The sequence below is a fragment of the Schistocerca gregaria genome, chromosome 2, assembly GCF_023897955.1.
Source record: "Schistocerca gregaria isolate iqSchGreg1 chromosome 2, iqSchGreg1.2, whole genome shotgun sequence".
Classification (NCBI taxonomy): Eukaryota; Metazoa; Arthropoda; class Insecta; order Orthoptera; family Acrididae; genus Schistocerca; species Schistocerca gregaria.
This window is the reverse complement of record NC_064921.1, coordinates 794,454,532-794,482,240: the sequence shown is the minus strand read 5'-3', so window position 1 is coordinate 794,482,240 and position 27,709 is coordinate 794,454,532. Positions and strand designations below refer to the sequence as shown.

General features: G+C 44.3%; 1 protein-coding gene across 1 annotated transcript; it reads left to right on the top strand.

The window, feature by feature from the left end:
- Positions 1–182: 182 nt before the first annotated feature.
- On the top strand, positions 183–27,060 carry LOC126335983 (uncharacterized). The gene is made up of 5 exons (XM_049999459.1): positions 183–456; positions 5,612–5,901; positions 12,513–12,999; positions 26,599–26,769; positions 26,836–27,060. Exons 1-5 carry the CDS (start codon positions 244–246, stop codon positions 27,058–27,060), a joined length of 1,386 nt encoding a protein of 461 aa, XP_049855416.1. The 5' UTR covers positions 183–243.
- The last annotated feature ends 649 nt before the right edge of the window (positions 27,061–27,709 follow it).

Genomic DNA, 27,709 nt, shown 5'->3' with positions numbered 1-27,709 from the left:
TCGGTTAAATCGCCAACACCCATCCAATTTGTCGGTCCCCCTGTAGGTTGGTTGGTGCGTGTGTAAGGCCGATTATTTGCAAGATGTCGATGGTCGAGAAATGTGCGGTCGAGATGCAACGCCCGCCAGCAGGGTACACCGTCCGCGAGGTGGCGCGTGGTATTAAAGCCAGACACCAGAGCAAGCGGAGCGTGCTGTTCAGTCCAGCAGGCTGCGGCGACTTTATCCAGCTGGTGACGCGACATGGCCGAAGGCACACCAGTAGTATCGTTCGACGTCTGCGGAGACATTATGACGACCCCGTCGCGAACCAGGACGCCGCAGACGCGCCGGGAGCTGGAGTCCCCCAAAGTGGCCTGGGACCTCTGCAACAGCTTCATTATCAGACTCTCTGCTGGCATCGATGCCGCCATCGGCAGGATCGACTACTACTTGGACAGAACGCGAAGGAACCTGGTAAGTTTTCCTGCTGGTTGTAAGCCATCCGTAGTGGACTGGCTTTGCGTTACTTTCGTTCTGATTCTCACACTGTCAACTTACGGCAGTTTTATAGGGATTTGTAGTGGAGCAGAACTATGTCGTGCAGCGTGTGTATTAGTTTCGGAGGTGATAGTTTTGATCTGACAAAGTCAGTGAATAACAAAATAGGTTGTGGTAACTGATCTGGACCGTAGTTTGAGGCCTTGATAAAATTGGAAGGCCACAGTTTGCGACTTGGTTTGACATTGTCGAGTTTCAAATTCATTTGAAGGCATAAAGACGCCATAAGCAGCCCAAATTATCGTGGAGATCCTGGCATTTACATGATTAAAACAAACGTAATTGGATGTTGATGTAGATACCGCGCAAGTGAAGTTACTCGTCCGAGGTAGTGTTCTGCTGCTGCTTCGGTACTTAATGAGCTCTGAGCATTTACATACGAAACCACTGTGCGAGATATTCTGTAAGGAGCACGTTAACGTTTGTGCCTAGAAATATAAGCGGGAACAGAGAGAACTTAGCTGTACAAAGTGAACTGTGTTAAGTGCCGTTAGTGTACTCGTTAAGTAGCACGGCTACTTCCTTTCCCAATGAGAGCTTGTGTTCCGTCTGTTTACAGCTCATCTCCCCTACGCTTCTACTAGAACCTTTCGAAACTTGGCACAGATTTCCATTGAGCTTACCCTTGAAATGAAAATTCTGGGGTAGATGTTCACTGTTTAGTACATTGATATACGATTGGTGATAAATTCGTTTGGGGTTAGTTAACAGAAACTAAGGAAATCGTTTAGATGCTAAAGTCAGATGTTGATGGAAAATTAAGCTGTCTTAGACACTTCCTGTAGTGTCATGCAACATTGTCTAGAGTTGCACAACACCGAGGCAGGTCCTCAGGCAAAGGTAGTCCTCATGAACGCGGAAACTTACGAGGCTTTGCTTGTGAATAAGATTTTGTACTAGCCTGTTCAAATAACTGCCATCGCCATTTTAACACCGCCATATATTCAACGTCGTAGATTTCACTGATATTTTGCACGCTTTTAGTGCTGACTTACATGTATGATGTGCTTTTTAAGCGTTCTCGACAAATATTCAGAATATTAGGAACACGTTAGAACACCATTCCTCGAGCAGTGGTGTTAGGGCAAGCGTGCTGCATTAGTTTCCAAAAACAACTGTCCATACGTTATCCTTCGTAACGGAATATTGTGATAAATTCATGACAAGGTATAACATGGAATTCTGATGCAATGATTTATCGATACATCCATGCGCATATCTTAGTGTAAGCTATTCAAAGCAGTGCGATGGGACTTGCTGCTATACACCCGTGAATGTTTCAAAAGGTAAGTGTTCATTTGATCAGGACTCCTTATCACTGGTAGGATGTACCTTAGCTTGTTAAGCTAACGCCGCGCTTTGATGGTTAGGCTTCATGCGGTAATAGTCGAGCGTTTATCCAAAACGCTAGTGAAGCAGCATCGTACTACCTGCATTTCCTACATCTAAGTAGGTACCACACTCATTCGAAAAATCGAAACCAGCTTCCCGTTTTATTATTTCCCTCCCTTGTCCGTACAGTGAAAATTCTGTAATAGTTTTAAAGTAAACAGATCTGTTTTGTTCCAGATGGTTTCCTAACCTACGTAAACGTTCTTTCACTTGATCGGGAAAAATGTAAACCAGAGATAGGGAAATACACTGATGGTTTTGCTTAGTAAAACCAGTCACTACACTTAAGTATATCAAATTATGAATGCTGCTGCATGCAGAATTTCCCGCAGGGCTTAAATACAATGTTGCTTCTTGCAAACTGTTTGCTGTTAACTGTGGCCTTACATTTTAGCGGCATCAGTAGGTATACATATAAACTGTAGTAAGCTTACCAGCTAACGTTTAAATAGTGTTTAATTTTTCCAATATGCTTTGCTGCCTTGTCTAAAACTATCGAAATAAACTGCCCGTGCTGTTCGTGGAGGTGAAACGGGCTATTTCTTGGCTCATTGTTTCGTATTTTCATTTAATGTGTGGCTGCGTAAAAACCGAAACACGGCACAGTCGGATACCACCGCTAAATTGGCTAGGCGCTGTTTACACGACACGTATGTCACATAAAATCACGGAGAGTGGAAAAACTGACGTGTTGTGTACCTAGCTTAAAATGTCAAGTTGCACTAACATGTTATGGAGCTTTGTAGCGGGCAAGAGTTCGCGCTGTTTTATTCAACACGGCAGCCCACAAGTTGTCTAAGTTATTCCATTCTGTGGAAGTTTTATATATTCGAAATCTTGTGTGTGTGTGTGTGTGTGTGTGTGTGTGTGTGTGTGTGTGTGTGTGTGTGTGTGTGTGTGTGTGTGTGTGTGCATTTTCCTTTACTAATGCAGTTAGTTTGAGAAATTCGCCCACCTTCCTGTTCCTTATTGATTTACTGACCTTATTAACCCTTCTGTTATTACAAATTTGGAAACGGAAAATAAAAATGAAAACTGCAGAATCCTTGTGGAATCAGAAACGGTTACTCTAACTACCCATATGCCTTTGTGATGCGCTGCTTATGAACAGCGCTCTCCTTACGGGTACACAAGCTGTAGTATTAATAGTAATGATTTTCAGTTCACTATAGATTGTAAATTGAGTTGCTGGCTCATGAACTTCAGGTGGTTTTCTTAAAAACGGGTAGGGGTGGCGCTGGGGTGGTGGGGTGGGTGAGGGTGGGGGAGGGGGCAGCGGTGGCAACAAAATCTCATTCTTTAATTTCAGGTTATGCACAATCGACCTGCAAAATAGTGGAATCCATTGGCTGTGTGTGACACCTTCACCTTGTAAACCTTCCATGAATTGCTGTCACTAACGCATACGCGTAAGATTTAAGGAAATCATTGTTCAGAAATCCATTTTAACAGAGTATAGTATATTGGAACTTGGGTCTATACGTTAGCCTACCACTTTGTTACTACAGTCTGATTAAATTGAGGACGAACTGACTAAACGTGGAAGACGCTTTTTCTTTTCCCTAATTCGCAACGTCCTTTCCTATGTATGAGAGTTAAGATGTTTGAGTTGTCTTACTGGTCATTCCTTGCCACGTGCGCCTTGTTTACTACCTATTACTTTCTACCGTAATTTTCTACGTAGTACATGAAATTACCTAGAAATGCATGAAATTTCTTTTCCCTTTCCACTTAGATTTTAATTCACTTTTGCTATTGCAAAACGTCTGGGACTTCTCTATTTGCTTATGCCACAACGGGGTTGTGGTGGGCTATGAGAATACCATTTACATCCTCGTGTGCCTGTAAAGTCAAAAATTTGCTTGTTAGATACATTATCTTTAGCCTATTGTACCCACACCACTTAGTTTTCGTTCAGGAAGGTGACACTTGCCCTCTTTTATGATGGCAATGTAGAGTCGCATTTCTTGTCCCTATACATGTGTTAAGCCACTGTTTATCATGAGAAAATCTAATAGTAAATTAGTCATTCTGGATTGTATAAAAAACATTAGCTTCGTTTTACATGTAAAAACCGTGGCAATCAAGTGTTCTAATTATTGAACTTCCACATTGTTAAAAGGAAACAATTCCTCTTACATTGCAAGATTACGATCCAAATCCGATTGGACACGTTAAGCCCATTCCATAGATGTAATTTGAATTTTAACGCTTCTTTAAGACTACTGTAATTATCTGAAAATGAACCCGAAGTCGAATCCTGCGGTGTCACCTTGCACTAAGTTTGTTTCAATAAAGTTTACCCGTTGTCCTAATGCCCATTCAATCTTATAAAACCAGATGATCCACTGAAGTTCAGTAGGTCGTAAACGTGTCGTGAGCAGAGCGATACTGCCGTGAGATATTGCAGATTTTGTTTAATCTCAGCTCAGATTAGTTACAAAACATCCCTTAAAATATGGATAGCTCTGGGAATACTTCCCTTCAACAAAATAAAATTTGTTTCGTAATCGCGTTATCAAATGGAAATCCCATGTACATCACTATAACTATTATTTATCTGGTTACTTTCTGTACTTTTAGCCCTTACACCCCATTTCAGTCCGGCTTATCAGTAATACTACGTAATGGCAATACATTTTCCAAAAATCTCGAAAAGTTCTTGAGACCTACAATTATCACACGATACTGTAATTGAGTATTCAGACGGACTTAAACAATGCCTGAACTTTCTGTTGAACCTGTCTGCAAGAAAAGGCTGTTACGAAACTGTGCCTTTTTTAGTCCGCTTTAACTAAGACATCACGGCATTTGTTTTATCCCATAGATGTGCTATATGGCACAGCAGCTGTGTGTCATAGCCCACATACCAACGATCTGCAGCTATTCAATTCATTTTAAGACTTAAACTCCAAATTAAGGTTTTGTTTGCAATAACAAAGCTGAAAGTCAGAATGTGGGAAGATTAAGACGTATATCCAGTTTTAAAACGCATTTAACAAATTCGAAGCAGAACCTTGTTCGCTAGTACGTTACGGACAAGATACATGCGAATAAAAACGGTTATTTTTAAGTCCCTCCCAATGTCATTTGGATGCAGTGAATATTCTACAGTCACTCGGCATAGCTTCAAATTACGTGGAACTTAAGTTTGATTGAAAATACGTCTTAATTCTGACGTAGGGCTTTTTTACAATGGGAGTGACTTCGCTATCCACTACAATAAAAGTACGAGTAGTTTCGTCTGAGGGTGGATTGTATAGTGGGTTCGGTTGTGGGTAGTCTTAATATTGATAGATGCTTAGATAACCAGAGATTTGCATACCTTAAAGGCGTCACTGCAAATTTTTCACAGCCTTAAGGTGGTACCACGCAAGCATCGACGCGGTGTTGTTCCTATACCGGAAACAACACTCTAGGTGAAGTTCTTACCTGAAAAGTAAAAATGATCACCTCAAACACATGTGGGCATGCAGTCCTGAAGAGCAGACGACCACCAAAAAAGTGCAGACACAAATTCCGAATTCGGGAACAAGCTGATGGGTCTCACTAATGGCATTCCAAGCTATGTTACAGCTAGATATGTACTGTAACAATACCAAACAGCTACTCCTAATTGTCCCGTAGTGCGAACACTGTGCTTCTTTCGCATAACCGAAACACTTTCTTCTCTTTGCAGGAAAAGTTGAAGGTCGCAGACGACTTCGCGGCGCTGTTCAGCGTGGACGCCTCGTTCCACACGGACTTCGAGGATTACACGGAGAGCGTGCTGAAGGACGCGACCCGCGTGGCTCACGCGCGCGACTCTGTGCACGCGCTGCTCGCCTCAGAAGTGCAGTCGCGGGACGTGTCCATGAAGACGGTCGCCACCTGCTTCTCGCCCTCGGGCGCCACGCAGCCGGCGAAGGAGTGCGTGCGCTGGCTGCGCCGCAACAACTCCGTCTGGCTCGAGCCGCCCTTCGCCTACGAGTAAGTCAGCTGTGTTTGCATCTGTTCTCCGCAAGGCACCTTACGGTGTAACGCGCAGGCTCACTCATACCAATGACTTCCTCCCTCTTCCCTCCCCATCCCCCTTCACGTGTTCGTTTCTTCGCAGGACGGTGCCTGCGTACGACAGTCGGCAAGCCTCTGTAGTTCATCGTAGTTTGTCGCTCTGATTATTTCCCGAGATGTGCAAGGAAGGTTGCCCGCATCTTCACGGGACATTCCATCCCTGATACACAAAGTCTGTCGTAGTATCCGCTACCAGTGTTTGTGTTCGTAATGTTCTCGTGCCGATAAAAGAATACCGTGACAAGAAGCACTACTCTGTCTTCCTCTATTAATCGAAGCTGATGAAGGAATCACGCTGATGAGCAACACTCATGAATCGAACAAGTGTTACGTAACGGTCAACGCGAAACCGAACATACACTTCTCTCAGACGATATACTGACAGCTTCTCGTCCACGAGACTGAGGACCATACACGGATTCCCAGGTAGATGCCGTGTTTCTTGACTTTCTCAAGGCGTTAGATACAGTTCCCCCACAGTCTTTTAATGAACAAAGAGTATATGGACTATCAGACCAATTGTGTGATTGGATTGAAGAGTTCCTAGATGACACAACGCAGCATGACATTCTCAATGGACAAAAGTCCTCCGAAGTAAGAGTGATTTCAGGTGTGCCGCAGGGGAGTGTCGTAGGACCGTTGCTAGTCACAATATACATAAATGACTTTGTGGATGACATCGGAAGTTCACTGAGGCTTTTTTTTTTCGGATGATGCTGTGGTATATCGAGAGGTTGTAACATGGAAAATTGTACTGAAATGCAGGATGATCTGCAACGAATTGATGCATGGTGCAGGGAATGGCAATTGAATCTCAATGCAGACAAATGCAATGTGCCGCGAATACACAGAAAGATCCCTTATCATTTAGCTACAATATAGCAGGTCAGCAACTGGCAGCAGTTAATTCCATAAATTATCTGGGAGTACGGATTAGCAGTGATTTAAAATGGAATGACCATAGAAAATTAATCGTCGGTAAAGCAGATGCCAGACTGAGATTCATTGGAAGAATCCTAAGGAAATGAAATCCGAAAACAAAGGACGTAGGTTACAATAGGCTTGTTCGCCCACTGCTTGAATACTGCTCAGCAGTGTCGGATCCGTACCATATAGGGTTGATAAAGATCCAACGGAGAGCAGCGCGCTTCGTTACAGGATCATTTAGTAATCGCGAAAGCGTTACGGAGATGATAAACTCCAGTGAAAGACTCTGTAGGAGAGACGTTCAGTAGCTCGGTACGGGCTTTTGCTGAAGTTTCGAGAACATACCTTCACCGAGGAGTCAAGCAGTATACTGCTGCCTCCTACGTATATCTCGCGAAGAGACCGTGAGGATAAAATCAGAGATTAGAGCCCACACAGTGGCATACCGACAATTCTTATTTCCACGAACAATAAGAGACTGGAATAGAAGGGAGAATCGATAGAGGTACTCAAGGTACCCTCCGCCACACACGGTCAGGTGGCTTGCGGAGTAATGTCAAAAGTACGGCCATTTGCGATATAAAGTGAAAGGTTTCAAAGTGGTGCAAAGATTGGCAACTTGCTTTAAATGTCCAGAAACGTAAAACTGCCTACGTTACAACACTCAAATACCTGGGTGTAACACTGTACGAATGTGAAATGGCATCTCAGGGGCTGTTGTGAGTAAAGCGAGTGGTGGACTTAGGTTTGTTGGTAGAATACAGGGGAAGGGAACCACTCAACGAAGATCACTTAAGTCACTTGTGCGATCGGTTCTACAATACTGCTGAAGTGTGTAGGATCCGTAACAAATAAGACTGGGGATATTAAATATATACATAGAAGGGGCAGCAGGAATGGTCATAGGTTCGTTTCAACTGTGTCACCGATGTTGAAAGAACTGCCAGACATTAGTCAGGTAGATGTAAGCTATCCTGAGGAATTATTAGTGCAAAGAAGTCATTTAATGACTCATATATAACTCCCCCCTCTACCCCTTACGTACCGCCCATACTGGGATCGTGAAGGTAAAATTACAATAATGAGAGCACGCAAAACCATTGCCATTCTTACCGCGCTCCGTACGTGAATGGAACACAAATGTTAACTGATATAATGGGATGTACCCTCTGCCATGCACTTCGTGGTGCTTTGTAGAGTGTGGATGTAGAAGTAATTCCTTAGTGTGTGAATTATTTCCTTAAGATTCTTTCTAGCTGAATCAACTTGGCATCCGCTTTTGTTTAATTTGTCTTTCTAGCTCAGGTTGCTCTGTTTAGATAATCCTAGGCAGTGCTTGAGTTGTGACGGTACGCAACGACCCCCCAGAGCACTGGTCACTCTCACTCATTTGTGTAGTGAGCTGTTGGCGATGGTATACTGTACTTACACATCAGTAGCTATTTTCGGCAAAGTTCTCAACAAACTACTGAACCGATAAAATTACTGTTATACTAAAGCGAACTCCAGCGTCCATGGCAGGTTTTAATGATACGATCGATTTTCATGGTAAAAAAGGGGCAATGTAAAGATCATTGTTTATCTCTTTAGATAACCAAACAACGCACAAAGTTGTATTCAGTGATTTAACCAATGTAGTCTAGGGCTGAAGCAAAACAAGCGCTGTAGCCTGTCTGAGTCAAAGGCGAGCGACTGTGCCGGGATTTAAACCAGTTCACTGCTATTAGCACCACGTCACCCCAACGGGTCAATTTAAGTTAAAAACTTTCATATATTTTATTGTAATAAAGTCTTTAAGTATCCAGACTTAAGTTTCCTAAAAGCGTCGCTTTAAGAAAAATGTTGTGCTAAGTAATGAAGCTAGAAAGCAAGAATTTGGTTAGAAGGTGCCTACGAAGCTCATAAGTGGTGTAAGACTCAAAGTTAAAAAAACACTAAGACCGGAATTCACGTTTTTAAAAAATGGAAGGAGCTAAAAACTGGACTTAGAAACGTAAAAATTTGTTTTTGTGCTTCAGTGCACATTAAACATAACGAAGGGACCACGTTACGCTACCTCTTACAGTTTTTGAATAACTAAGTGAAAACCACTTTTGTAACAAAACATACCCAGTTGTAAAATTTTGTACATGGCTGCACGTTCAGAGACCGTGAATAGTTAAAATTGAAAGAAAACATCTCTCGGTCGCTATTTATTGACGAATTAACCGGGTTCAACACTGCTAAGAGTGTCTTCCTCGGAATTTAAATCAAAGAATGGTGTAAAACATAGTCACAGAATTATGACTAAAAACGTATGATACAGAGTATAAGTACAGAATCATGAAAGACTGGCAGTACTTAAGTCACTTATAAAATATGTGAAACGGGCATTAGTCACAAAGATTTTTAAGATAAAAATTGTGATGGCGAACCTCTGCGGCTTCTCGTTACTCGAACGTTTACAGGTTGCAATCAGCCCCGTCGTCGAAGGGAGGTAATTGTCACTAGACTCGGGATAGGGCACTGTCTTTTTAGCCAGCGACATTTAAGTGGCGATCATCCTCCGCTTTGTCCCCACTGCTCTCAACCGTGGACGGTGAGACACTTGTACTTCAGCGTCCCTATTTTAATCCGCTATGCGCCCGTTTAGTTGTAGCATCATATATATCACCCCTTTTAGCAGGTGACATGCGCTCAGCCGATCGCGTCCTTGAGTTCATCAGTGTCGGTAAGATGATATGGCTTATTTGTGGCTCTTTCTTTGGGAATACAAACCCCCCTTTTCAATAATAATTTCCTAAGATTTCCTTCAGTTTTGTTTCCCTCCTTGATTTTTAGCTGTCATTGCTGCTGACTTAACGATAGGTTTTTAACTTTCCTTAAGCCAAAGAATGGGAGCTTACGACTAGCAGTTTGCCCTCTAAAACCATAACAAAGGAAATTAGGTACCCCTTACCAGTCGCCAGACGACCACTGGTACACCTTGCGCCAGAGAGAATCTGGACTCGTCTGAATGTTTCGCCAATGTTTAAGACGACAGGAAGGGCCGAACTGAAGACCAAATGATACGTTGTCAAGCGGCGTACTCCTATCTGGGTAGTAAGACTTCCTCGTAACGTTTCTCCTAGTCTAATCAAACACTGCGGTTGCATCGATTCTGCACCAGTCTTGCATTGTTCTAGCGGTAGCCGTATGTCGCAGCAACGCAGGACTGACCAGATGTATTTATTCACGTGGAGCTGTAATGCTTCAGTGTTACTTACAATCAATCTTGATTGCAAAATATTTCACATGACTGGTTTCGGTTCCTCTAGAACCATCTTCGGATCTGCAATTTCGGTTATAGGAGTAACCTGTCCACACTCAGCAACCTTCACATGCTGCGTTACATCCATCCTGGATTTCCTTCGTGAAAGTGGTTCCTTCTGATTTCAATACCTGAATTTCTTTCAGGAAACTGGAGTCACTCATTTTCGCATTGGTTGGAGAGGCCTTTGGTCTTGTTCCACACTGGTTACCCCCCTTTTCCCTATGTTCTGTGTAATCTTCATTTTCTGCCGTTTTGTTTCCTCCAGTCCCCCTCCTATGGTGGTGTCCTAGTTGTCGAGATAACGGTAAGGTTGTGGGGCGGCGAAGAAGTTGTCGAATGAGTTGTTTGAATGTTCATTTCACGTAACAGACTATTGCCGATGCAACATATGTGGGACGGCGAAGAAGTCGTTGTTTAATGTTGAATGAAAGTTGAACATTGCCACCTTAAATCACGCGAGCCTGGCAACTAATTTGGTGGCCAGTCAGAAAGCGAAGGGAAACTTACTGACCTTAGTTCCCAGTCTGCACGGCCACATTCCTGTACAGCCCAGCTAAACGAAAAATATCCATAGTTCTTCACGGGATTAGGGCTGCTTCAATAAAATTTAAAGTTCCAAACAAGATTTTATTATCTTAAAGGCTCACACAAATTACTCGAAACTTCTGAAAATGCTAAAGACATTAAATATTGTTAATTCAGCCAATCGTTTAATAGTTCAGAGGCGACTTCTACAGCAAGTTCCTCCCGAATAGTTCATTACTCTAACTAACGGTGCTCTATTAATAGTTCGCAATAATGTTAAAAAAAAAGATTAATGCTCGCCTTAAAAGTGGAGTTAGTCACCACTTGCCACGCGGAATTATACTTCACACGGACGGCACAATAACAGTTTGTTACCGAAGTCTAAACGATCCAGGACGGTGTACAGTCCTCGCGATTTTCAATGTCCGTTTACATTGCTAAGTACGCGCATGTCACAGCCCGCTATGACGTCACCCGAGGCGAGGCGCGATCGGACGTTAAGCTCGCGTGGACTAGGCGTTGGTCTAATGCGGAGTGAGCTTACTACTGCCTCTGCCGCTCTTTTTATATAGCTCCGGCGCGTACCGCCAAGAGAGCATCTGTTCTTTCCGTTCATATGCAGATGCCTGCGGCCTCCAAATGACCGCTATCTCAGGCACATAATCTTAAATATCACATTTAATAATAGCTTTACACACTTCTCAATTTTTGTATACATACATCTGAGCAGTACAGAAGCACGTAGAAAATCTCAGCCCGCTAAAATTAAAACTTTACTCTCTAGAATTTTTACAATGGAACTAACGGTAGATTGTTACCTCTGAACCATAGCTTTATCAAGACTTGTATCAGCTGTTAATTATGCTACAAGACTAAAACTTGGTGTAGCTTTGTTAATTGTCCTATCTGATCATTGGTCTTAAAGAATTTGTTTTATCATTAAAATTTAAAGTACTTAATCTATAATGCTTATGTACATTTTACTCACAAAAGTAGTTTTTACTAAATTACTAAAAAACTAGAAGAGGTAACTGATTGTGGTATTTCCATTATTATTATTAGGGTGAACTGAAGCATCCTACCAATTTTCAATATTGTAGCTCTATTATTTCGCGCCTCTGATTTTTCCGAAAAACGCGGATTCTGGAGTCAATTTTAGTTTTATGGTTTTGGAAACCAGCACCACTCATTAATGACTTCTTACTGCACCTTCTCACCAAATTTTGGCTTCCTAGCGTCATTATTTAGCGCCTCCTATTTTTCTTTCAAAACGTGAATTTTACGTAAACTACTAATTTTATAACATTAAGATTTGTTACCTGAAACATTATTACATAGAACTATACTTTAACAAAGTTTTACACACAAATCTTAATTTTTACTTTTATGTTAAATGTGGTGCAATACTATATGCAGGCGCGTTACGATGACGTGACGCTACTAGCAGTGAACTAGGGTAAGTCCCGTGTACTCGCTCGCCTCTGTATCTTATACATGATACAGCGCTTGCTTTGCTTCAAGGTGTGAGGACTGGGGTGGGTCGGCGGTGGTGCTGGCGCCCCATCGTGCGCGTCCTGTCGTCACCATTCCCCACCTACTACCCCTTGTTCTTCATCCTTCCTGCCTTCCCAATATTTCTTTTACCTCTTTGTTTCCCTGTTTACCTTTTTTTACCTTTCCATTTACTTGCTGTTCATTCCTTCCATAGTTTGTCCCTTAGATCGTGAGACTATTGACCTTGCTGTTTGATCACCCCCTGCCTCAACCAACCAACCTCTTCCAGTGCCATGAAGAGCCTGTGGGACCCGGACGCTGACGGTGAGAGGAAGGCGTGGAAGCGCAGCCTGCGGACTAAAAGCCCTCTGGCAGACGTAGAGGACGGCTACGCCTCGGACTCTGCGCTGGAATCGCGCTGGCGAGAGCGCCGCCCCCGCCAGTCCAGAGCGGCGCCAGCGTCCAGGAGTCGGTCTGCGGAGCCAGCGCCGCCCACCACCACCACCACCACCACCACCACCACCACCACCACCACCCCTACTACTACTGCTGGAGCTGGGGGCGCTCGGGCCGGCCCGCCCATCTCGGCAGTCCAGGGGGCCGAAGGCGGCGGCGGTCTCAGGCGGCGGCTGCTGGGCCGCCGTGTCACGTTCGCTTCTGACGTAAGCAGCGTCTCAGTGGAAGGGACTGAGGATGGGAGTGGAGCCCGAAACAGTCATAACAGCGAGACCAGGACCGAGAGGGAACTTCGACGAATCAAAAGTCTGTACTATCCGGTAAGTACCGGTACATTCCTCACTCATTAATTTGCCTACTGTCTACAGCAGTCGAATCACATGACAAATCTAGATCGGTATTGTAGGACGCCTGGCGGATGGAACGACAGTAAATTGTCCTTACCACACAGGAGACTGTTATACGAAGTTCGCACAGGGAAAAGGGCTAGACAACTACCTCAAGACTAAACCACACGAAACTGATTTCCCTGAGGCTTGTCCTGCTTCATAGACAGCCAGCTTAACATTTGGTACTGTATTGTTAAGACAGGCTGGGGAAACACTCGCACAATAAAACCAAACGTTACCTGGTAAAATCGAAATAGTCGAAGTCCAAATTTTGGTCTGCACTTCGTGCCATATGGCTCTCACTGCGAGGGTCTCCAGCCTTTCGGCTAGTACGCTAGGTTGTTACGAACACCTGATGCTCCGATCTGTAGTGCTTGCTAAGTGGCAGTGGTCCCCAGAATAGTTCCCTATTCTAAGGAGGTAGAATGTTGTTGGCGAGTGTTCTTCAGTGGGTTGTGCTGTGGATCACGTTGGTTTTGCTGACTTTTCCTTTCCTTGACGGGAACTCTTAAACGGGTTTCTTGAGGTGCTTTGGACTAGTCCAAATGTTAACCCGGTTTTAAGTAAAATAAACTGGGAAGTTACTGAATTACATTGGTTTGTTGCCGTTGTGATCAAATTTATCTGGTTGAAAGTGCTGCACAGATCTGCTGTGCGGTTAATTCCTGTGAGTTGTTGAAGACGTTGATGCAGTTTGAAAGTGTTGCACAGGTTAACTAAATAGCTGTAGAGTTGATTGACTTTGTTGCAGATTTTTGCTCTTTGTCAATGTAGATTTCATTGCTGCGCACCTCAGGATAGCTTTGAGTTGATCACTGAGGCTGCAGGTTGATGCTTGCTATCCTCATGGCAGTTGTCTATTGCAGGGAACTACTGCCGATATGCAGAATGCATGCTAAAGCTGCAGTACTAGGCGTTGCACTCAACGGAGACTATACCTCTCGATTACAAAATTGTTAGAGGAATTGTGTCGGAAGATAAGTTTTAGAACGCAGTGAAAAAAGTGTAGCCTTGTTTCGCATATCTGCAATTAGTGTACCCTAGTGGCCCAAGTGAATTGTCTGTTCTCTCCGCTCCTTTGGTTGTAGTAATAAGTGGTGGTCAGGGTACTGTAATTCTCCAGCCCTCCATACTGCTCGTGGATAGAGCCCGGGTTAAAACTACTCACAACCAGTATTTCAAATGATTAGATTAAATTAGATTAATACTTGTTCCATAGATCATGAATACGACACTTCGTAATGATGTGGAGCGTGTCAGGTTAATAAAAGATGTCTGTACAAGAAATTACATTACACAAAATATTGCATGACACTAATGATTAAGTATTTATATATATATATATATATATATATATATATATATATATATCTCTAAAAATTCAGTCAATGAGTAGGAGGAGTTGTCATCTAGAAATTCTTTTATTTTTAAATGTTAGTTGGCTATCTGTCAGGCTTTTGATGCTGTTTGGTAGGTGCCCAAAGACTTTTGTGGCAGCATAATTTACCCATTTCTGTGCCAAAGTCAGATTTAACCCTGCATAGTGAAGATAATCCTTTCTCCTGGTGTTATAGGTATGCACACTATTACTTTTGAATTGGGTTGGATTATTATCAACAAATTTCATAAGGGAATATATATACTGTGAGGTTACTGTGAGGATCCCTAGATCCTTAAATAGATGTCTGCAGGATGACCGTGGGTGGGCTCCAGCAATTATTCTGATTACACGTTTTTGTGCAATGAATACTTTTCTACTCAACGATGAATTACCCCAGAATATGATGCCATACGAAAGCAGTGAATGAAAGTAGGCATAGTAAGCTAATTTACTGAGATTATCACCAAAATTTGCAATACCCCTAATAGCATACGTAGCTGAACTCAGACGTTTCAGCAGACCATCAATGTGTTGCGTCCAGTTTAACCTCTCATCAATGGACACACCTAAAAATTTTGAAAATTCTACCTTAGCTACAGACTTCTGTTCAAATTCTATATTTATTACTGGAGTTGTGCCATCGATGGAATCACTCATTCGCGCGTCAGCCACGTAGGACGCATGAATGTATCGAAGTCTGTTGTCGAAACCTTACCCTCTGTTCAAATACTTGCAGTACACACATAAAACCTACTATTCAACAAGCACTCAAATTTATACATGTGAGAGTGAATTCACAACTTATTTTTTTGGACTTGCTCATGAGCGATCTCGACGCAACTGTTTGGCGGTACGATATCCGAACGAAAGGTAACTAGGCTCGCGATATTTGGTCAACCCGATCATGTCTCTCTCAATACTGTTAACTTAGATAAGTTACTTACCCAGTAGACGTCCCGACGTGGTTGACTGCTGGTCACGCAATACTAAGATTCCGGAGTTACCACTCTTAAATGGACCACCATACCGAGGCGTCAACACTAACATGAAATAAAAAGTAATTTTAACTAGTGTGACAAAATTGCTATAAACTACGTTCTACACCCGCGGCAGCGGCGTTGTATGACACTCAGCAGAAGCTAGAGCACGACTGTCGCAGTACCGCTCCACCAATTGCGGTAGGCGTGCAGGATTCACAGCGGTCCTGGAACGTGCTTGCAGAATTTCACGGAAGTATTGAAAACCTCCGAAATTTTCCCAGAAAATATTGTTCGTAATTGCAGGTTGTTTGCGTTTTATACCAAATTCAGTGCCTGACCCCAGGAAAGGGAAATGCAGTTAATTTGACCACAACCTAATACTTTCGTTGTATTTCATGGTTTTGTAGCGAAATTAGCACGTATTCTTTGTATTCAAATGTCGATTGAAATTAAATTCGTGTGGTGTTGGTGGTGTGTGGTGTGAATATGCTGGTAAAGAGCTGTGGCAGATTTCTTTTTGCATTCCCTGGATACTGTTGAAAGTCGACGTGTTTATTTGCAGGTTTGTTCACAAATCTCCACAGCGTCTCTCCACGTCGACGTAGTGTAGCTGAAACCTTCTACAGTAGTTAGAATGACTAAGACTAACATTTACGTTAGTGTCCCCTAATTATCAAAGATAAGCACTTACTCCCTCCTTGAATACGACTTTTACTATAGAGTTGAGGCACACAATATTCACAACTGTACATACCCTTGGTTTTTATGAGCAAGAACCAAAACTGAATCATTACATTCAACAGGTGATAAAATCAAATGCAATGTAGTGATCTTTGCTTTTTTGTGCAAAGAGTAACGTCTTCATTTCTTAAGTACAGCACAGTATCTGACAGTTATTTCCGTAACAAAATGCAATATTATACAGATATCTGGTAGAAAGTAAAGTTTTTCGATAATGTAAAATTCTATCTGGTAAAATCGAATTACTTAAGGCTTGTCTGAAAACCAAGACATATTCTACGATAATTAAGGAAACAAGAGCTAAAAATACAGAACTTTACTGGCCTTCAAAGTAATTACCATTACCTAGAACACATTTCGGACATAGCTTGTAAAGCTGTTTGAAACTGTTAACAAACGCTTCTTGCGGAACACTTCAAAACACTCGGTAAACATATTTAAATATCCATAAAACTGAATGTTGATGAACAGTGCTTATGGTCTTTGCTTGTATTAAATTCTTCCTCACTCGTTCTCGGAAACGGGCGCCGGTCATCCGCAAACATTAACTCCTCAAGTGACGTCTGGTGTTGAACGTGTGCCCCCCAGGGGTCCAGAACTCTTGTGGATACGTGCGTGGCGAACACAGGGCCCCGAGCCATTGCAGCCTTCTTTCTCTCCAGGGCTGCATTTCCTTCTCCTTCCCCTCTTTGCTCCTTGTTCCTTTCCCCTCTCCCTCTGCTCTCCCTCTTGGTGTCCTTGCTTATGTTGGCCCCCGCTATCCTCCTGGTTCTGTTGGTTTTACAATTCGGCTTTGTTGCATACTCATCTCCTTTTGTCATTCCTTGGTCCCCCTCTGGGGTTTGACCTCCATTACAAAATTTCTACTCCGTAGTGTGAGCCATTTGGGGAAGAGCACCTTACCTAGTGTCTCCGACGTGCGCCCTCCTAGTACATTCGACCTTTACTTTCACGTCGTTGTCTGATACTAGGGTGCATAGCCAGCACGGTAGCCAGCCCGTGTGGTGAGGTCGGTATGTACCCTTTTGGTTGCGCCCTCTGAAAACGCCAGGGATCACACTTCTGATGCCTGCGCTGTGACCACCCCATGCAAGCCTAGGAGTGGTTGCTCGTCATCCTGGAGCAGCGGAACTCCCGCCAATGGCCGCCATGCCAGACAGCCCTAGCTATGGCTGGGTGGTGCCCATAAGGAGAGCCCCTGAACGGAGTGGGTGGTATCAGGGCGGACGCTATGCAAATGAAACACATGCGGGTCCAGAACTCTGGCCGTTCTTCTGCGGCTGTCTCTCTGCGTGGAAATGATTCCTCAGGTGCTGCTTCTCTTGCCCCCTTCGACCTTTCCTTCCATGGCTACACCCTGGGAAGAGGGTCAGGCCCGTCAGCTAGGGGCGAAACCTTTCCCCCGTTTTCTAGTTTGCGCCAGGACTGATGGAGATACCTTCTCCAGTACCAAACCTTTATTCTTTGTGGAACACATTGAAGACAAGTTTGGCGAATTGGACTCCCTGAGCAAGATGCGGTCGGGTTCGTTGCTGATAAAAACTGCTCCAGCTGCCGAATCTGCGGCCCTTCGTGCCTGTACCCAGCTTGGCACAATTCCTCTGTGCATTACCCCACCACCACCAGTCTCTAAATATGGTACAAGGTGATTTTTTTTTACAGGGACCTCCTCCTTCAAACTGATGAACTTCGGGACAATCTCGGACGGCAGGGTGTTCACTTTGTTCGGCGTGTTCAGAAGGGTCCTAAAGACAATCTTGATACTGGTGCCTTTATCCTGGCCTTCAAAGGGGATTCCCTCCCTGAGGAAGTTAAGATTATGGTCTATCGATGTGACGTGAAGCATTACATCCCACCTCCTATGAGGTGTTTTAAGTGCTTGCGCTTGGGACACACGTCTATCCACTGTTCACAGGTCCCTCTGTGGTGACTGTGGACGTCCACTTCATGAAGGGAGTCCGTGTGTTCCCCCTGCTGTGTGTGTAAATTGTCATGGTAGTCATTCTCCACGTTCACCGGATTGTCCAGTATATAAGAAGGAAAAGATACAGGAGTGTAAGTCTCTCGACCGTTTAACCTACAGAGGCCCATAAGAAATATACACGACTTCACCCTGTGTCCATGACGTCTAGTTACGCCTTGGTTACATCTTCACGCCTTCCTTACCCCATTCTGGACCCCTCACCTCCCCCCCACCCCTGCGGCTCCCACACCTTCTCCTCTGGGCGCTGCTCCCCCTCTCCAGCTGGAGAAGTGTCCCACTCCTTCGGCGTCTGCCAGTCAAGGGCGCCTCTCCCGGGATGCCCCTTCCCGGCACCTTCCAGGCCAAAGGTCTGCTGCCGCGCGACGACCACGAGAGCCGCGGTCTGTCGGCCCCAGGTCGCCCGGTCTCTTTCTGTTCCTGATCTTGCTGCAGCTGGCTCCTTCATGCCACACAGCTCTCCTCGCTCTCAGCCTGAAAAGAAGAAACATAAGTCCCAGGACAAAGAGCCTTTGGTGTCACCGGAGGTCCCTTCCCCGATTTCACAACCGGATTCTGACCTGTCGTTCATGGATGTCGCCCCCTCCTTGTCGATGACGGGTGGAGGACCCAGCGGTATGACTGGATTTAGCGCGTTCAGCCCCCATTTAAACCATCGTCCTGTGGTTCTCCAATGGAATTGTAATGGATACTATCGTCACCTTCCGGAATTGAAATACCTTCTTTCGTCCTACTCTGCAGCTTGTGTGGTTCTCTAGGAATCTCATCTTACTGATGCTCACTCACCGACCCTCCGTGGGTTCCGTCTGTCGAAATCGGGTCGGACCCCTGCGGGCTTCTTGTGGCGTTTGTACGGTGGTCTGTACAGACATTGCTAGCACGTGGATTCCTCTTCAAACTACATTGGAAGCGGTTGCTGTTAGGGTCCACCTAGACTCTGCAGTCACAGTCTGTAATCTCTATCTCCCTCCTGACACGACTCTTACACCTGCTGCCTTAACTACCCTTCTTCAGCAACTTCCTCCTCCTTGGGGATTTTAATGCTCATCATCCCTCCTGGGGCAGTGCCTTTCCGTCTAGACGAGGTCTTCTTATAGACCAATTTATTGCAGACCACGACCTGTGCCTTCTTAATGATGGCTCCCCTACTCGTTTCAGTGCCGGTCATGGTACTTTTTCTGCCATTGATCTTTCTTCTCCCTCTCTCCTCCCTTCATTACACTGGTCGCCACACGATGATCTTTGTGATAGTGACCATTTCCCGTTGATTATCTCGCTCCCTTCCCTGATGGACAGGTTACCTCGCGAGTCTTTCCAACGTGACGATTGGCCTCTATACACAGCACAGGTCGTGTTTTTTCCCTCTTTGTCGGGTTGTATTGATTACGTCCTACGTGACGTGTCGGACTTGATTGTTCGCGCTGCTAGCCTTGCTGTCCCGCGATCATCTGGGCCATTTGATCGCTGGCAAGTCCCATGGTGGAGTATGGCCGTTGCCATCCGTGATCGCCGTCGAGCATTGCAACACTACAAGAGGCACCCATCCGTAGCCAGCCTTACTACCTTTAAACGCCTCGGAGCTGAAGCCCTCTATTTAATCAAACAGAGCAAGCGGATATGTTGGGAACGATTCGTTTCTTCCCTTGGTTCTACTGTCCCTCTGTCACGGGTATGGGCTACACTTCGCTCTCTCCAAGGTTGCCATCGGCAGTCTTCCCTCCCAGGCCTTCACCTCCCAGATGGCTTTTGTATGGACACATTAGTTCCTGCAGAACATCTTGCGATCCATTTTGCAGTGGCATCAGCCTCCTATCCACCTGCTTTGCTTCACCAAAAACAGCGGGCTGAAGCTTCCACCTAATGTTTCACCCCTTGTGAGTCAGAATCTTACAAAGAACCTTTTACTGAATGGGAATTTATTTCTGCTCTATCGTCTCATGATACGGCCCCTGGCTCAGACTGCGTTCATAATCAACTGCTTCAGCATCTCAGTGCTCCACAACGTCAACGTCATCTTCGGGTGTTTAACCGTATCTGGCTCCAGGGTGACTTCCCTTCTCAGTGGAAAGAGAGCATCGTGGTTCCTGTCCTTAAGCCTGTTAAGAACCATCCATCTGTTGACAGCTATCTGCCAATTAGTTTCACCAATGTTGTTTGTAAGTTACTTGAACAGATGGTAGCCTGTTGGCTCAATTGGGTCCTCGAATCTCGGGATCTATTGTCCCCTTACCAGTGTGGCTTTCGGAGGGACGGTCTTCAATCGATCATTTACTTTGCTTCGAATCTGCAGTTCGACAGGCTTTTTCCCAGCGCCGCCATTTGTTGCAGTGTTTTTTGACCTTCGCAAGGCCTATGACACGGCCTGGTGCCATCACATTTTACTTACCTTCATCAGTGGGGTCTTCAGGGCCCACTCCCTATTTTTATCAACCAGTTCCTGTTCAATCGGTCATTCAGACTTAGAGTTGGTACTGTTTTTAGTTGTCCACGGACCCAGGAGACGGGCATCCCTCAGGGTTCTGTTTTGAGTGTCCTTTCCCTCATTGCTATCGATGGACATGTGGCCTCTGTCGGTCCCTTGGTCGCCCCTGCCCTGTATGTGGACGATTTCTGCATTTGGGTTAGTTCCTCCTCGATGGCATCTGCAGAACGGCAGCTCCAGGGAGCTATACGGCGTTCCTCTGCATGGACCCTCTCACATGGGTTTCAATTCTCTCCATCAAAATTGCGGGTGGTCCACTTCTGTCGCCGTACTACGATCCACCCTGATCCAGAGCTCTCTCTCGCTGTACAAAGATTGCCTGTGGTCCCACAGTTTCGTTTCCTGGGTCTTCTTTTCGACAACAAGCTCACTTGGCTGCACCATATCAGACTCCTGAAGGTAGGATGTTTCCGTAAACTCAATGTCCTTAGCTTCCTCGCCCACTCCTCTTGCGGTGAGGACCGTTCCCTCCTTATCCGTCTTTATCGTGCTCTAGTTGTCTCGCTTGGACTTTAGTTAAGTTTACGGTTCAGCTGCTCCTTCCACACTGCACGTGCTGGATCCAGTCCACCATCGTGGTATCCGTTTAGCCACCGGTGCCTTCCCTACTAGCCCTGTTGATAGTATCCTGGTTGAAACTGGGATCCCCCCTTTCTGTTCGGCGGTCCCAGCTTTTGGTGTTTTATGCACTCGCTATCCATTCTTCTCCCACTCATACTTGAAGCAGGGGACTGATGACCTTGCTGGTTGGTCGCTTAAACCTCAAACAACCAACCAATTGTACGTCTGGACCATAAAGCGGTTCATCCTAGACACATTTCTTTCCATCTCGACAACGTTTAAACCGCTGTAGCCCACTTTCTATTTACTGTTTAAATACCGTTCACATGCACTAACATCCCATGACTCTTCATTGCGGTTTCCTCTAATTTGAATTAAACCTTCATGTTATTGCACTTCTCTGTACGGGGATGACGGGGCTTTAATCACGACCATTTCCAGACGTTGCTGCGGCCAACAAAGCTTGAGCACAGCACTTACATTCTACTAGAACAATTAGCTACTAGTTTCCAACAGTTTTAAGTGTCAACCAAGTGTTGGAGCTAATGGTTACTTGGAAGGTCAGTAACAGTATTTAAACTGCTGTCGGCTTTACTTTGAGGCCCTTCAGCAGACTTCAGACACGCCTGACGTAGACCAGCCCCTTCACTGGCTGTTTACTGAAGATTGGCAAACTGCTCCAGAGCGAACTGTTCATTTGTTTATCTGAGTGTGGGAAGCACTAAACTTAGTTGTAGCAAGCCCTTCACCTGCTATGCCTGTCCTCACGTCACACACAAGAGCTCTCATTTGGATTTGGGAATCGGTAAAATATGAAGTTAACTAGAATCCTCAACTCTCACGAACTTTGGAATCTGACAGTTTTGCTGTCTTTGACTTCCGAAACGAATTTCAGAGATGTGGCTCACAGTATTAAAATTAGTCACACACTGGTAGTTCTACATTTTGCAATAAGTATTGTACAAAAATCAGTCAATACTAAAATATTCTGTAATTTAAATAGCTTTACATTATAAGATAAAATCTTATTAACTTACTGTTTTTGGGCGATTTCTAATATTGTTAAAATGTCAAGCTTGCAGCTTCTGTATTTGGCAGAATGCAGAATTTGTAAGATACCTGATGTCAGACTACTTCACCACTTTCAAAATCAGTACATCTTGCCATGGTATACGTGTGAGAAACGTTAACCCATTTTTCAGGGTTAGTTATGATCTTCTCGCTTTGAGATGACAGCATAAGATGTAAGATGCACAGAAAAATATTGGATCGAGCACCTCTTCAGGTTTTGGTTGGTAAGAAGCGTCATGGCCTACTTAGATTAGGGCAGAAATCATCCCGTCTGTATTGCCACATAGAATTAGTTAGCCCCTGCAGACAGACAACCCAGTGACTGAGTTTCCAAAACTGGCTGCTGTAGCTCCTTCCCAAGCAGTTCATGTAGATCTCAATGAATTACATTGACATTTGCTGTGTCACAAACGATGACTATACTGAACACTTGTTACAAGTGGAGAAAAATACTCTATCCACGGATGTCGAATTTTCTTTAGTTTCCGCACAGTCGTACTCTGAAACAACTTCAGTTACAAACAACCGAATGTGTACTGCTTGACTTAGAAAACGCTGTTGCACGTGTATATAACACTAGACACGTGCACAGTATCAACCGGTATTAAATAGTTGCAACTGTCTCTGGTAGAATAGACACCAGATTGCATTAATGTTGCTACCAGACCTGGTTACGTATTACACAGGCCTGAACAGCGACAGATGTACAGGAAGAGCTGTGAAAGACGTGCAGGCGCAGAATGTTAGTATGATACACCGTTATCAACACCTGGCAATGTGAAAAACTCATCGTGCATTATCCATATGGCCAGACGGTCGGATCATACAATAAACGTATTTGTGAGTCATTTGGGTGTGACTGGAAGTTGGATTGCATGCCAGCGTGAGGGTAGGTCGACCACTTGTGACAAAGGACAATAATGTCATCCATCAAGTATATCATAATCCCTTCTTCCGGGTCTGTAATTCAAAGAAAGGTAATGACCTCCCTTCAGCACTATCATCTCGCAGCACTGGTCAGACGAGCAGCAGTCGCAATAGGAATTACCGTTCCATGCGTAAACTTCTCTTAACATAAATGGTGATATTTGGAGTGGGCTGTAGACTGCTGGTCAGACATCGCATTTCTGTGATTAATAGAGATTATGTACTGATCTGCACATTGGCGGGTATAATGGCGACCAGGGAAGGTGGCCTGGCCCATACTTCCAAAGTTTCGGAGAGGCGCAGGGTTGTTGCTGCTTATATTTGTGGGAGCAGTCAGGACAATAACAAAATCAGTTGGTACTGGCTGAGGATACTCTGATGGGTGATAGGCAACTGGCGTCCTCATGTTACCTCTAAGCGATAGTATGGCGATGTCATTTTTGGCCAGGACTGTTCTTGTCCACAAGTGGCACGTGCATATGAGAGATTTGCCTAGTGCTGAGACAGTAAAGTAGCAAAAATTACTACATATGTCACCAATAGAACATGCAGGGGACCAGCTCTGAGCTCAGCTCCATCCCAGTGGGAGAATCCAGGATATCAAGGAACAGTTAAAACGCCTGAGGCAGCTCACTTCGCAGGAAGGTAAAGTCTTTGACAACCTTCCCACTCGAAACGGTGCATACATCCAGACCAGGGAGTGAAACATACTGTAGTCTCATTCAAAAATTCTACTAGATTTTTAATTAAAATATCCAACATTTCGATCCTATGAACTTCCATGTGCTTCTCGTCTTCCATTATGACGAAACATTCAGCAAAACTCTTCTCACAAAAAGAGATCTCCCTACTGGTCTAAGCTCCTCAGTAGATAGCAATGTGCTGGTGTGATGACAGTAAACAAACTCTTTCTGTAAGAAGTTTTGATTAAATTTTAGTACAAAACAATGGTACACGCCATCATTTCTGAAATCTTAAATGAGCCATTGCTATGATAATGACTAAGCTTATGGCTGCAGTGAACCCAAATGTCGTAACTGATGTGAAGATGACTGAACATCCAGCCAAACGTCTGAATCTATATTCCACAAGCCACCTTACGGTGTGTGGCGCATGGTACATTTTGTGCCAGTCACTTGCCCCCTCTTTCCATGTTAGCTATTGCGGCTTTGCAGATGTAATGATTGCTTGTAAGCTTGTGTGGGTTACAATATGTTTTTATCTTGTGAATTGGTGAGAGATACATGTGAAAAGAAACTATATTAGACTCTTCTAGAAAAATACAATCTGGCTGTCAGCAGAACCAGATATTGTGATGCGGAACGCCTGTCGTAGCATGTGCCTTTGGAGTCGGCTGAATGTGGCAGTGATGCTGTCACTTAACAAATGAATCTGTGACGAAAAGTGCTCTCATTTGGATCTTTAAATTTCCTCACAGCCTCATCTATTACAGATCCCATATTAATGAGCAAAATTACAGTTGTAAGTTACTTCCTTCATCAGTGGGTTGACTTTCATGAGGATTCTTTGAGTGTTTGGCATCTGCTGTATTCGTGATTGATCTAGAGATCTGCTCTAGTAGTGCTAATTATTCAAACCACAACCGGTTTCGATATTCTAAAATTAGATCTGTAGATTTATGAAATTATTGCAGTTGACGACATAATGTATGGTCAGGCCAGTCAGTGCAAGAGCTGCAAATAAACGTGTTAGCAGAAACTGACAGGTGTTGGGCAGCCATAAATTACGAACACTAACCATGATTTAGTGCAGAGCCACACTTGGTCGTCTTGTGTGGTTGCTCCACTTAGTTACATAAACATACTCGGATATTTTATGGAAGTGACTACTTTAACACATTGTTGTGCAGTTGTATGATTAGACAACAGGTTTCTGTCTATGTACTAATAATGTTGCATTTTCTGATGTAAACTGCTGCTCCCTGCAACAAATGATCTGTGCATACGTGCATCTTCAAAATTTTGTAATTTGCGAATTCGTCTACATAATGTGCACAAAACCTTCAACTTCTGATGTCTTAGTGAAAACTAAAGGTCCTAAAACACTCCCCTGTGGCTCAGCCAAAGCTACTTTATCCGAAGTGTTCCCCATAGAGAATGACGTGCTGTTGTTTCCTGGATACTCTTGTCAAGCAGAGTATGTTACTGTCTTAACTTCATATAGGTTTCTATTGGCGAATGAGACATAAGAGTAATCTATGCAGCTGTTAGCTGCATTGTCATGAAGGTGCAGTGGTACACATCTGCTCTGGTGTGGCAGTGTGGAACTATACCAAATGCCTCCAGGAAGAAGAGGAACACAGTATCTAGCTGGGCATCTATCTCCTGCTTACAGGGTCTCATTGAGGAACAGTGAGCTTTGAGTTTGTTGCTCAGTAAGCGGTAATGGTTCCTACAAAGGAACTAGAGATCACTAAATGTTAAATTATCTGGACTATGTATAACACTCCCTTGCTTCCCGGGATTTGAGACATTACAAGTTAACAATGACCGTGAATTATGAATTTTGACCCATGTTGGGATAAGACATAAGAATCCGAAGTAAATGATTATTCCGTGGTAAACAGGAGACGTTATAACTTGATCGTCATTGAATGAGTTATTTCATTCCATAGTGATCGGTAAATGAAATAATGGAAATAATTTGGAAATTGCCAGTGGAAATATTGCCGAAAGAAATGATTAAAGAAGCAATTAACAGTACTGTCACTCATCAGTTGAGCTGGTGACCGATTTTTGAAGTATGTGAATAATGTCAAAAATAAAGTTTACCTGTTTGTAGTGCAGCTGGTGGAACGAGAACTTTTACCTAAGGGGTGTGTCACGCTCATAAAAACAATTTCATAACAATCTAACTACACTTAAACATTAATGGTTAACTTTCAATAAGTATTTTGATCATTATTTTGTTCATAATTTGTCAACTAAGTGCAATGCTGACAACACAGATAATTATCTATCAAGATTTTGAATAATGGACTGTCATGTCTTTAAAATCAAGTACTTCGCAAAGTTTAATCTACTGATACTGAAATATGTTGCCAATAATTGTTTTCAATGATAATTCATTAATTAGGGGATTGTCAAGTGAAATAATCTTCATAGTTTCATGAAATATTCTTGAACTAAGTTCAGTTGAATATGCATTGAAATGAATCTTAACAATCTTGAACAAAGCTATTTACAATACATATTTAGACTAGACAATACATCGTATACAGTTTCATGTGTTAAGTAAGCGAGAAAATTCATAACAAGGGCTGCGTTGTAGCAGCACATACGGAAATAGCTTCTTTACTTAGGTCAGTGCATTATTCAGCCATTCAGTTAGCAGGTATTGACCGAAGATGGTGTGAACTAAGAAACGTCATTTCCCGACTCTGCAGCTGGGTATGCGGACCGCCAGCGGCGACGACGTGGCGGGCCTCCTGGCGCAGCTGTGGGCCCTGCACGCGGCCGTGTGGGACGCGCTGAACGCGCACGTCGGCCGCCTGGCGGTGCTCACGACCCGCAGCGAGCGGCGCGCGCGGCGCCTGGCGAGCCTCTGCCACCTGGCGGTGCCCGCCGCGGAGCGCGAGCTGCGCGCAGACGTGCGGCCCGCGGTGCGCGACGCGCGCGCCGAGCTGGCCGCCTGCCGCCGCCGCCTGCGGGCGCGCGGGGGCGACGCCGCCGCCTTCGGCAGGCTGCTGGCGCGCGCCGACCCCGGCAGCTGGTGGCGCCGGCGCAGCGACGCGACGCGCACCCTGGCGGCGCGGCTGGCCGCGTGGTGGCGCCGCGTCTTCTGGAGGCGGGCGCGCCGGGTCGAGCCCCACTCGCAGGTCACGCGCCTGCTGCCGCTGCAGTACTGACCGTCGCCCTACCACGCACGACACACGTTAAAGCATGCTGCATGTTCCGTGTTGTGACTAGTCAAATGTGATATTTTAAGCTCGACCGATATTTGATGTGGATTTTACAGATGACCGATATTTGATGTGGATTTTACAGATCTAACGTAACAATGTAAGAGAACTACGAAAGGAAAAATGTTTATTACATCGACTAGGCATCGTAGTTACGATCTCTTAGCTAACATACTTACTGTGAAATTGTTTACTATCTGTTTACATTCTGTTAAATGTCTGTGTCGTTCTAAAGTTAGTTTGAATAAAATGTGTGCAGTGAAAGTCTGTCCAACTTACTGTAGAAATGCAAAGTGCTGAGAATCACTCTTGTAGAGACTGGATTTTTATCCACAATTTGGTATATTTACCGTTGCCTCGGCCTGATACCTGACACAGCTATCACTATAGGATTGCAGATTTCGCTGGAGGATTTAGATATTATCTTCCCAGGTTATGAAAAGGCAAGGCGTCACTCTTTGGCTCCGTTCTGATAAGTTTCTTGGTTGTCATCAAGGGTAGGATCCTTTTCGAAACGCTTCTGCAAAATAGCACCTTCACTTCACTAACAATCTGTTAACTTCAGGTCTATCAGTGTTTCCTGTTCAGACATACA